The 11,063-nt window shown below is 33.8% G+C and overlaps 2 protein-coding genes across 4 annotated transcripts; both read left to right on the top strand.

The window, feature by feature from the left end:
• The first annotated feature begins 207 nt into the window (after positions 1-207).
• Positions 208-7,378, top strand: LOC102630098 (uncharacterized). Of its 3 annotated transcripts, none has more exons than XM_006489728.4 (10): positions 208-343; positions 724-838; positions 1,287-1,386; positions 1,768-1,911; positions 2,114-2,172; positions 4,531-4,598; positions 4,686-4,737; positions 5,794-5,967; positions 6,102-6,701; positions 7,050-7,378. In XM_006489728.4, exons 1-10 carry the CDS (start codon positions 336-338, stop codon positions 7,275-7,277), a joined length of 1,548 nt encoding a protein of 515 aa, XP_006489791.2. In that variant the 5' UTR covers positions 208-335; the 3' UTR covers positions 7,278-7,378. The 3 variants fall into 3 exon arrangements, with proteins under 3 accessions (XP_006489791.2, XP_006489792.2, XP_006489793.2); XM_006489729.4 differs by having other exon boundaries at positions 213-343; positions 724-805; XM_006489730.3 differs by lacking the exons at positions 208-343; positions 724-838 and having other exon boundaries at positions 1,281-1,390.
• Positions 7,379-8,251: 873 nt separating this feature from the next.
• LOC102629804 (DNA-directed RNA polymerase V subunit 7) lies at positions 8,252-10,352 on the top strand. The gene is made up of 2 exons (XM_006489727.4): positions 8,252-8,438; positions 9,659-10,352. Exon 2 carries the CDS (start codon positions 9,669-9,671, stop codon positions 10,215-10,217), a length of 549 nt encoding a protein of 182 aa, XP_006489790.2. The 5' UTR covers positions 8,252-8,438; positions 9,659-9,668; the 3' UTR covers positions 10,218-10,352.
• The last annotated feature ends 711 nt before the right edge of the window (positions 10,353-11,063 follow it).

The following is an 11,063-nucleotide window of genomic DNA, read 5'->3' as shown; positions in this document are numbered from 1 at the left end:
ATTAAAGTTAATTTTGTTATATCAATTCAAAAAAAGAAATTGAGTTGTATAAAACAGTTTTGAAACAGAGGATGATAATTATTGTGTGTGTTTTTTTTTCATTTTCTAATTTTTGTCAAACCGACAAATCGATCCAGTCGGCCTTGGATCGGTTCGGTTCAAAACTTTTTTAATACGCTCGGACCGATTTGAACGAAACCCAAAACCGAACAATTTTCGATTCGGTTCAAAAATTGAGGCTCAAACCGATTTAAACCGAGATTGCCCACTCAAGTAGCCCCTGCCCGCTCTCTCTGTGTTGAGTTTTCCAGTGTTGCCAGCTCCTGCAAGAAAGAATGAACAGGTGCGCACCTCAGTTTTTAAATTTAAATTTTTTCTTTCTTTTTTAAGTTTAATTGAATACAGTAAGATTAATGTTAGACTCCATTAGCTAGATAGTTCACTAAAATTTTCGCAAATGATTTTTTTTTTAATATGAAAACATTTCTTACTTCTTCATGTTTCAGCATGTTAATGGATATTGATAATAGATTTAGAATCAGTTGCTTGTCTCACTTAAGTCATCGCCTTTTCTTTATTTTTTTTTTTCCTGGAACTATTTTTATTTATATTAAATTTGTGAAATTATATTAATTCTATGTTTAAATCATTCATTATTCGTGTATTTGAAGTTGTGATGCTAATAAATTGCCCGTTTAAAAAATTAAAAAAAAATTGAAACAGGATCATTATGGGAAGACTCTCTGTAAATGTCTCTGGACTGCGGGTTCTGCAGCGGAGTTTCTGTAGCAGTGTAGCTGAAAAAGTATCTAGTTCTAATTCAGGCCAACCTAGCAGTGTATCTTTTTTTTTTTTTCTCTCTGTTGGCTGATTTAACTGTATTTTATTTCAATTTTATATATGTTGCTGAAATCTTATGAGGCTACAGTCTGTTTTCTTTCAATGATATCTATTATTTTTACATAAAACAACAAATTGGGTCAAATCTTTCAGTTTAAAAAATTGTAGAATAGGAAATATGAGGCGACGGAATTGAAAGTCTGAGAAAGAATAGAGAGCTTTTGTATATTCACAGGTTTGGAGGTTTGCCTGCTTGCCCGTGGTTGAGCTTATAACTGTTCAGTGGCAGGATTATTATTAGTATTATTATTAATTTCTTTTTTTTCCCCCATGATGCCTTTTCTTGAGTTCATGCACAGTTTTTTCTTACTATGAAATAATTTCATTCCAAGTTACATTGAATACTCGCGTAATGTTTGACTTTGTTGATTGGCTTAACATTCCAGGAATCTGAGGTCAAGCAAAGCTTTACAAATAATGATGATCAATACGATGTTGCTGTTGTTGGGGGAGGCATGGTTGGCATGGCCCTAGCTTGTTCCTTGGGTTGGTAAAATTTTGCGTTATTATTTATGCACGTTTGGTTCCTTTTTTCCAATAATGTCTTTCATTTAGGGCCTTTTACTGGAGAGGCCCTCTTTTCAATTATATATGCTATAATTGTTATTCCTGATTTTATGAAAGTGTGGGATTTACCTTTTTTTTTTTAATTTATAAAGGGTGGTTTGAGGAATTTGTTTTTCTAAAACAAAAATTAAAAATACCATATGAGAGTGGTTTAACTAGAGTTACTGTGATCTCTAAACCTCTTGGAATAGCAATACCAATCCTGTTATTCCAGTTTTTGATATACTGAAACGCTATAGAATGGCGATCCTAAACTTCTTTTGCTAGTTTTAATGGTTATTTTCGATAATTTGATTGCAGCAAGTATGCCGTTGACAAAGCATTTGAGTGTTGCCATCATTGATAGCAATCCTGCTTTGGGAAAAAGCAACTTTATTAAGAAAGAAGACCCGCCTGATCCTCGGGTTAGTACAGTCACACCAGCAACCATATCATTTTTCAAAGGTAATAAGTCCGATACACTAAAACTGTTTTCCAATTCAGGACTATCTATGCTAAAATTATTGTGCGTTTGCTTAGAAATTTAATATATACAAATCCATAAAGTGATCTGTTTCTATTCAAATATGCAGTTTGGTTGATTATCCTTTTGGCAAATATCATTACAGCAAGTGTTTCATTCTTTTCTTTTTTTCATGCTTTCCAGAGATTGGTGCTTGGCAATATGTTCAACAGCATCGTCATGCATATTTTGATAAGATGCAGGTGATGGTTGTCATATTTTTTTAATTTTGGCATTTCTTTTTTTTTTTTTCCCACTGTTTTTCTTTTTCATTGTTTTGTTTCAATTCTTCACCTTCTTTTAATTGGTAGTATGACTCTGAATTGCTGTAATGCCTAGTCCTGTAGAATGGAAAACTTATTTCTATTGTGGAGCAAATGAAGAGAAAGTATAATTAGCTTCAAGTCATTTATGGGTATTGGTCTATTAATAAATGATTCAATTATTTATTTAGTTATTCTTACAAATTTTTGCACTGAAACATATTGTTTCGTGCGTGATTTTGTTTCTTTGGTTACAAACTGGCCCTAGATGATTGTATACTTATGACTTTGTTGAAGTACTCATCCAAGACATTCTCTCTCTCTCTCTCTCGCTCTCTCTCTGTAGAAGATTCATTGCTAATGAATTTGCTGGAATGTTCATTTAGGACAATATTGCCATTGTAATGCACCAAAAGTTTTGGTGCCTTGTGTTGTTTGTAGTTTCAGTATAATGAAATTATGTGTAATGCATATATATAAGCTGATTCGTGTCATTAAAACTATCCAGATGCACCGAAAGTTTGGTCTTTCATGATATGCAGCTTTGTTATGGTTTCATGAGGTTGTTACTTACGTCAGCTAGTTTTATATGATAATGTACGTATAAAGGTTTAAAAAATTATGTGATGAAGGCTAGAGAAGGGGACGAATGACAGTCAAACTAGAGAGCATTGTACTTCTCCTCTCCTCATCAATCATCAAAGAGAAGACTGGTTAGGAAACTTTTGAAAGGGTAAATTTTGGAATATGTGCCATGTGAAATTACAACGTTTAAAATAGGGAAAATATCCACCGTCCACCCATTTTTTACACTTTTTTCAAAAATACACAATTCCTTCATTTTTTGGCTGAAATCTACCTGAAGTTACATTTTTTTTCACTTTTCCACTTCCGTTTGGAATCCGTTAAGAAAACTAACGGAAACTTAAAAAAATGACAATTTTACCCCCAAAACGAAAATTACAATTTCACCTTAAAAATTACAAAAAATAATTAGATTAAATCTAATTATTTTCCCCATCGGTCAATAAATAAATTAATTCCACAACCATCAAATGCAGGTTTTTTTTTTAAATATGTCTGTAATTAGAATGCTAAATTATAACAGTAGTATTAAAAATAGCCCAATCTCACAAATCATCAATTGAATTTAAGATAAGTAGAGTTTTATTATTAATTGAGTTATAATCTCTAGTAGTTAAGATTTTTTTGTACTTCATTAAAGTACCAATAATGATATTCATCATTAAATCTTATTATTTTTGGTATTTTTTAAGGTGAAATTGTAATTTTCATTTTGGGGGTAAACTGGTCATTTTTTTAAGTTTCCGTTAGTTTTTTTAACGGATTTCAAACGGAAGTGGAAAAGTGAAAAAAAATGTAACTTTAGGTAGATTCCAGCCAAAAAATGAAAGAATTGTGTATTTTTAAAAAAGGTGTAAAAAATGGGTGGACGGTGGATATTTTCCCTTTAAAATATCCCCTAAACTATTATAAACTTCAACTTACCCCTATTCTTGTTCAAAAGATAAGAGGAAAATGGTGGTGATGAAAATTTTTGTTTTCCTTAAAAAAAATGGGGGCAAGTTGAAGTTTACAATAGTTTTGGAGGTATTTAAAGATTGTCATTTCGCCCCTGGGGGGTTTTTTTTTTGGGGGGGGGGGGGGGTGCGTGAAATCTGAAATTAACCCTTATTGGAAGTATTAAAAGAACAAGCAATACCAGTGGTGGTACTGATAAACAATCACTTTCAATTAAAGATTCTGATTATGTTGAGTTGTATTGTGCATTGGCCTGATTGATGCATGCCTAACATGCATATGCATGTAAAATTAGAACAACATAGTAAATTAACTTTACTTGTTTTTTCCTTTTTAATATGAGTAATCACATATTGCTTCTCTCCGTTCCTCTCTAGAGATTATAATATCTTAAATGGGATTTGCTGAGTTCGAGGATTTAATTTTGATCATTCTTGGTGTCTTAACTGTAGAGAAGGCTGTCTAGGTTATGATGTATTAGTTGTACTGGTTTTTTCTTTTCCAAATGGCATGAAGAAGGATTTGAGTTGCGATCTTATCAATTTTCTTATTTGATTTATTTTTCTCTCTTTCTATTTCTTTTTCCTAAAATTGAAACGAATTTTGGCTCCCTCTCATCAGGGTCCTGCTAGCTTTAATTTAGTTGTCATTGGTACGTTTGTATTCAAACGCATGTAATTAGCGCAAGAGTGCTGTAATTCAACTTACTTTTACTGAATCATGCACCTTAATTCATTTTCTCACAATCTTCTGAAGGTTTGGGATTATACTGGCTTAGGTTACACAACATACAATGCAAGGGACGTAAACAAAGAAATTCTAGGGTAAGTAGACTCCTATTCAAGGAGTAAATATTGTTCATTTAGTCATTTTTTACTGATTGAGGCACTCATCTTGAACTGGTGATTCAGGTGTGTAGTGGAGAACAAGGTGCTTCATAGCTCTCTGTTGTCATGTATGCAGGTATTCTCCTTACTGAACTATTTACTCTGTACCGGAGGAATGCTCAAAGTTGTTGAAATAATTAATCTATTTAGTAGTTTCTTTGGTTGATCATAGTTTGTTTACATGCAATTTTCCATAGACATGCATGGTGATGTGCACTAATGTACCTGCATATGTTTGCATGCTAGACTCTTGTAACCACGTGGTATAGTTTTGAGTCCTTGCCAGAAAAACTATACCTATTTTCTGAAAATTTCCTTCTCCCTTTTTAAATTTTCCTTGCTAATGATTAAAGCACTGTGCAGACAACTGTGAGAATGCAATTAACAATTCGATTATCTGCAGAAAGTGTTCACATAACCCCATAAAGCTGCTCTGCCTCACATGAACTTAAACTTGTAATATCATTTATGGACCTAACTGAACTTTCTAAAATTTTTGCACAGCGTCTTCACATAACATTGTGATATAGTCACAGTGTAGAAGGATGAGAAGACAATCTGTTGGAATATTTGGGAACCTATATCGAGTTCTTGTCATTGCTCTTTCTGCTTCTCAGGCAGCATAAATCCTTTTCTTTATATGTTTCCATATGTTGATTTCTGTCAATCAAGAGTTGGATACAGTTTAATGATGCTTATGGAATCATCACTTGCAATTTCTTTTTATAATTTGTTTAGAAAGTACGGAGGGTGGAGTTGTGAAAACATAGCATGCCAGAAGCACTCAAGAGAGACCACCTTAGGGAGAAAATAGAAATTGCAACTGTAATGAACTTGACTATATTTGCACAAGTTTTCTTCATTTCTTCATTTCCGTTATTTTTGTTGCTAACGGACTTTGGCTATATGAGAGATATGTCTGCCTCTTTGCTTCTGAGTTATTACCTTCGGTAATGCTGTATTGGTAATACTTCTTTTCTTTGAGTTTGATGTATGTTATCCCTGATGGATAATTAATAGACATAACCTGTTTTATCCAGTCTGAACTTGTTGAAACATCAGCAAATGTGGCCACTATAGTTTGATGTGTAGTTATTATTGCTGCCTTTTTATAATTTTTGCTCTTCAACAGAATACAGAGTTCCAGAAAACCATCTATCCTTCCCGATTAACTTCGATGGCTTTACTTCCAAGCTCTTCATCCATCAGTGTAGACAGCACACCATCAGCAACAACATTGTTCACTAAGGGGCATTTAGCTAAGCTGGATCTCAGTGATGGCACAAGCCTGTATGCTAAGTTGGTGGTAATTGAACCTTCATGTATATGAAATGCATCGCCCCATTGAAATATAACAGGATGATATAAATTGTTTAAAAGATTTTGGATGGCATTTGTTCACAAGATTAATTGGTTAAAGTTACTTGATCTTCGTTTTAGGTTGGAGCTGATGGGGGCAAGTCAAGAGTTAGGGAGTTAGCTGGATTTAAGACAACCGGATGGAGCTACTCACAGAATGCTATCATCTGTACAGTCGAACATAATAAAGAAAACTACTGTGCATGGCAACGCTTCCTAACTACTGGTCCAATTGCACTTTTGCCAATAGGTGATAACTTCAGCAATATTGTTTGGACTATGAACCCAAAAGATGCTTCAGATTGTAAATCAATGAACGAGGATGATTTTGTGAAAATTTTAAATCATGCTCTTGATTATGGATATGGTCCTCATCCAAAGTCAATCTCAAGCGGTAGTGTGGATATGTTTTCTTGGTTTAGAGGAGATGCAACTTTGTCAGTGAAGGAGTGCTTTGAAGTACCCCCAAGAGTGGTCAAGTTGGCATCTGAACGAATGGTGTTTCCACTGTCATTAAAGCATGCTAATAACTATGTGTCGAAGCGTGTTGTTCTAATTGGTGATGCTGCACACACTGTTCATCCTCTAGCTGGTCAAGGTGTTAATTTGGGTTTTGGTGATGCATCTACTCTTTCTAGAATTATTGCTGAGGGAATTGCAGTAGGCGCAGACATTGGGGAGGTGTGTAATGTGATATTTTTATTATGTATATATGCAATGCAGGTGCTTGTTTTCATAATCTTCATAATATGGTATCATATCCATTGTCATGTAAGAAAATTACCTTTAGTAGCCATGAGGAAAGTCAGGTTTAAGAGCCATAGGTGTCTGCTGAGAAGTTGTCTCAAATGTTCTGTGAGAAAATAAAACATGTATACCAGAAAGGCTCATGTAACACAGAAAGGCTCATGTAATCCCTAATTCTAAACTTCTAACTTTGTTTGAATAATGTAAAATCTTCAAATGCGGTAGACTTGCATGGAAATAATTGTTGTCATTGGTTATTCACTTTTGCAACATTTTTTGTAGGCATCTCTACTGAAAAAGTATGAAGCAGAAAGAAAACCAGCAAATATAGTAATGATGGCTGTCCTTGATGGCTTCCAGAAGGCGTACTCTGTTGATTTCGGGCCTCTAAACATACTGCGAGCAGCTGCATTTCACGGAGCTCAGTATATTTCACCTCTTAAGAGGAATATTATTTCGTATGCTTCAGGAGAACAGAGACTCCCTCTTCCTCTGCCACTTTTTACTTAAGAGTTAAGACCTTGGTATCTGAATAATGTTAGATGAGTTGAAATGACTCGATTCTGTCTGTACATTGATAACTACGAAATAAAAGCTTTGGTTTTCTTTGATGTTGTGCAAAAGTAATTTCCAAGTATCAAGATCAGGAAAGATCCGTAGTAACTATTTAATTCATGCTTAGGGCATAGTGGTAAAAATTTGCACGTTGAAGACTGTTGGCAGCTGTAATGCTTGGTAAATGCACTTGATTATCGTGCTTGGTACTAATAAAAATAAGACTTTCATCAGAGTGTGCTTGTAAATATATATAATCATGTTCATCAAAATGAGATAAAGTTTAAAAAATGAAATATAAGATCCACTAAAACACTGTTAAAAAAAATAGTTCAATTAATTCCCAGTGCAAAAGAAATCATTTCATTCATTAATAGAAATCATTAGAGAAATCGATTCGGTGTTAAGCTGAACACTAAGTCAACAGTTACAAAAATATAAGAATCCAATTATATTTAATAATTCTTGACTATTGATTCCATGTTTAGCTTTTTTATATTAATTAGTACTGTAGCACCCTTTGCAAGGGAGAGAGAAAGAGTAATAATATAATTTGTATAAATTTTTTTTATATAAATTAATATGACATGATTAAATTAGTTGAATTAAATATTTTTTAATCATTTAAATTAACAAATTCTTTTAAAAATATATAAAAATTGATGCTGTGGTGGGACCCAACTAACTAATCCAAACGAGATGTTAGTGATTGGTAGGTTTCATTAAGCACTCGTATAATTTTTTCTCGTGTCATGTGACCAGTACTATGAAATAGTAATGGAAATATGGAATCATATCGTTGGCTTACTGGCTTAGGGACCTATTTGATAGTAATAGAAAAGTTATTTCCTAAATTGAACAAAAATAAAACTTGCTTGCCATTATGTTAATATCTCTAAAACGATGGAAATTGTTGAGATGGGCTGTAATTTTGGCTGTTTCTTTTTAGTCATTAAACCACTAGACTCGCAACGCAAGGAGCACTGGTTTCTTCGCTTCATTGTGACTGTGAGAGCACCAAGGTTCACGAGAGAAGAGGACGAGTCACGGACTCAGTGAGTCACAAAACTTCTTCCGTCTACAGGGCGAGCAAGGCTTGAGCATTCGGCCCTTATTGTCAGTTTCTCTCTCTTTTCTTTTTTTGTTGGTTATCCAATGCTTATTTATTTATTGCTTCTTCGTGGGTATTTTAATTGTTGTCTGAAATGGGGATTATCAATTTTTTTTTTATCACATTTACCATTTAAATGAATTTTATTTCTTTATAGTACATTTATTTTTTAGGGTTTAGTTCATATCTAGGGTTTTAGAATGTTATGAAACCTTTTAAAATCTTTTACTTACTTTATTGGGTGGTTTTGGTGTTCTGGGGTAGTTTGAAGATTTTTCATTTTTGAGAGGACTTCTTTATTTTTCAGCTTGAGGATTTTTCTGGGTTTATTTGGTACGGTAACGATCTAAACATTAAGAGGGTAATGTGGAATGTAGTTTCTATAGTTGTAGAAATTGGGTTTCTTTGGAAAAAAATAAACGAAAAGAATGCTATGTATGACTTGAGATGCTAGATATAGATGATCCTGATCCTTCCTTAGACCCTAAGGAGCCTTCATTGTTTAGCAGTGGGGATGCAATGGTTGTTTATCAGCTACAAGATTTCGAATTCTTGTCTCTCTTATGATTTTTAACACTCTTCAGAACAGAACTATGTAAATAGAATCTATCAGCCGTGAGTTAAACTCTTCTTGTTGGATAACATTTGGAAATTTACCTGCTCAAACATTTTAGTGCCTTGATGTGAATGGAAGGGTATTATCTTTTACCTGACCTGTGACTTTGGTAAAGTCCCACTTGAGAGCATTTTTAGGGAGTTTCAAATATCTTTAAATATACAAAAATTGAGGCTCACTTGGAGAGTATTTTTTCTTGCTTCATAGCTTTCTTTCCTCTAACAATCCCGGCGTAAGAGATTTATATGATCATTATTCAATATGCATGTTAGCATCAATAGATTTGTCGCTCCATTACACTATTTGAATGATGATTGCACATTTGAGTTCCGCCACCACTATTGGTCCTCGCCACCTTCCATCACCACTATTTTATTTACCTTTTTGCTCTGCTGCTTAAAGAAAGCAAAAATATGTCATTTTCAAATTATTTTTTTTTAAATTAAAATATTATGATGGTATATGCTCTTCTTTTTGACAAATCTGTCAAATCCAGTCAAAGTATATAGATGATTTCATTAGACATGGAAATGGACAGATTCTATGCAAGTTTTAGGAATAAAACTTGATTATGGTAGATTATTTATATCACACATTGGTTTATAACAGGTGAAACAAAATGTTTCTTAAAGTGAAGTTGCCCTGGAATGTTGTAGTACCTGCCGAAAATCTGGATGCAAAAGGTCCGATGCTTCAGAGGTCCATTGTCATCCGTCTGTTGGATGACTTTGCTCGCAGAAAGGCCACCAAAGATCTTGGATACTTTCTCGCTGTCACAACTCTGGAGAACATAGGGGAGGGAAGAGTTAGAGAGAACACAGGGGAGGTTCTCTTTCCTGTTGTTTTCAGTGGTATCACCTTCAAAATTTTCAGGGGGGAGGTCTTGGACGGGACTGTGCACAAGGTGCTCAAGCATGGTGTTTTCTTGAAGTGCGGGCCAGTCGAGAACATATACCTTACTTGTTCGAAAATGCCTGATTACCGTTATGTGCAGGCAGAGAATCCAGTCTTCCTCAGTGAGAAGAACCCAAAAATTGAGAAAGATGTCGTAGTTCGTGTAATTGTGATTGGAACCAAGTGGCTTGAGGCAGAAAGGGAATTCCAGGCACTGGTCAGCTTAGAGGGTGATTTTCTAGGACCGGTTTCTTGTGAAAATCCTCTAGATTAAACTCATGTTTTGTAATGCATGTTTATATGACCCTGTTGTAGATGGAATTATTGATAAATGCCAAGTACCATCAGATGTAACAAATGTTGGTTGATGAATGTCTATACCTTTATGCATCTTTTACTTGTTGGCTTATTTTGATTTGCTTTTATTGTTTATATATTTATCAGCTTGTTGATTATTCATTTGAAAGATTGTGCTTAATTGGTTGTTAGGTTTAAGTACACTCAAAACTGTTATAAATGATGTTTAGGCGTCAACTTAATAATCTAAATTATGGTGTATTTAGGATTTGAAGAGGAAATTGCCACAAGATTGAGATAGGTATGTTTTGAATTTCTTATTAAAAATAAAAAGAAAAAGGCTTTCTCTTCCTATGTAACTGCCCATCCTAGAGTATTTAAAGTTTGCTCCTATGTGTAAAATAATATACTATTTTTTTAAGGAATGGACACCCAAACCCACTTTCATTAGCATTTTCCTTCTATTTTATTTGAAAATGTCGAACATACTATTTTGTTATACATTCTTTAAATTTTATAAAATAATAAAGTCAACTTTAGAGATAAGTAAAGGAGAATTTACATACGTGACGGCCCACATTAAAAGCTGTACGATTATCCATTTAGAAAAAATATATATTAGGGATTTACCTCCTGTACAATAATTTCTTTCTTACAAAAATTGAAGAGGAAATAAGTCCACGCGATCACAATAGTACAAAATTGTTAAAAGAATTAACATTGGACTATAAAATTTTCAAAAAGCTATCCTGCAGAGTTTGGTTAGGTTTCAGAAAATTTTCCACATGGGCTGACCGAGTACAATGCTTATCATGCGTGGGTT

The sequence above is a fragment of the Citrus sinensis genome, chromosome 9 (assembly GCF_022201045.2).
Source record: "Citrus sinensis cultivar Valencia sweet orange chromosome 9, DVS_A1.0, whole genome shotgun sequence".
NCBI lineage: Eukaryota > Viridiplantae > Streptophyta > Magnoliopsida > Sapindales > Rutaceae > Citrus > Citrus sinensis.
Note: the sequence above shows the minus strand (reverse complement) of the source record. Positions and strands in the feature narration are given on the sequence as shown.

Coding starts and splice junctions, on each gene's coding strand:
- LOC102630098 (XM_006489728.4), top strand. Junction 1,387..1,767: donor GGCCCTAGCTTGTTCCTTGG/GTTGGTAAAATT, acceptor ATTTGATTGCAG/CAAGTATGCCGTTGACAAAG. Junction 4,599..4,685: donor GTAAACAAAGAAATTCTAGG/GTAAGTAGACTC, acceptor CTGGTGATTCAG/GTGTGTAGTGGAGAACAAGG.
- LOC102629804 (XM_006489727.4), top strand. CDS start 9,669: ATGTTTCTTAAAGTGAAGTTGCCCTGGAATGTTGTAGTACCTGCCGAA.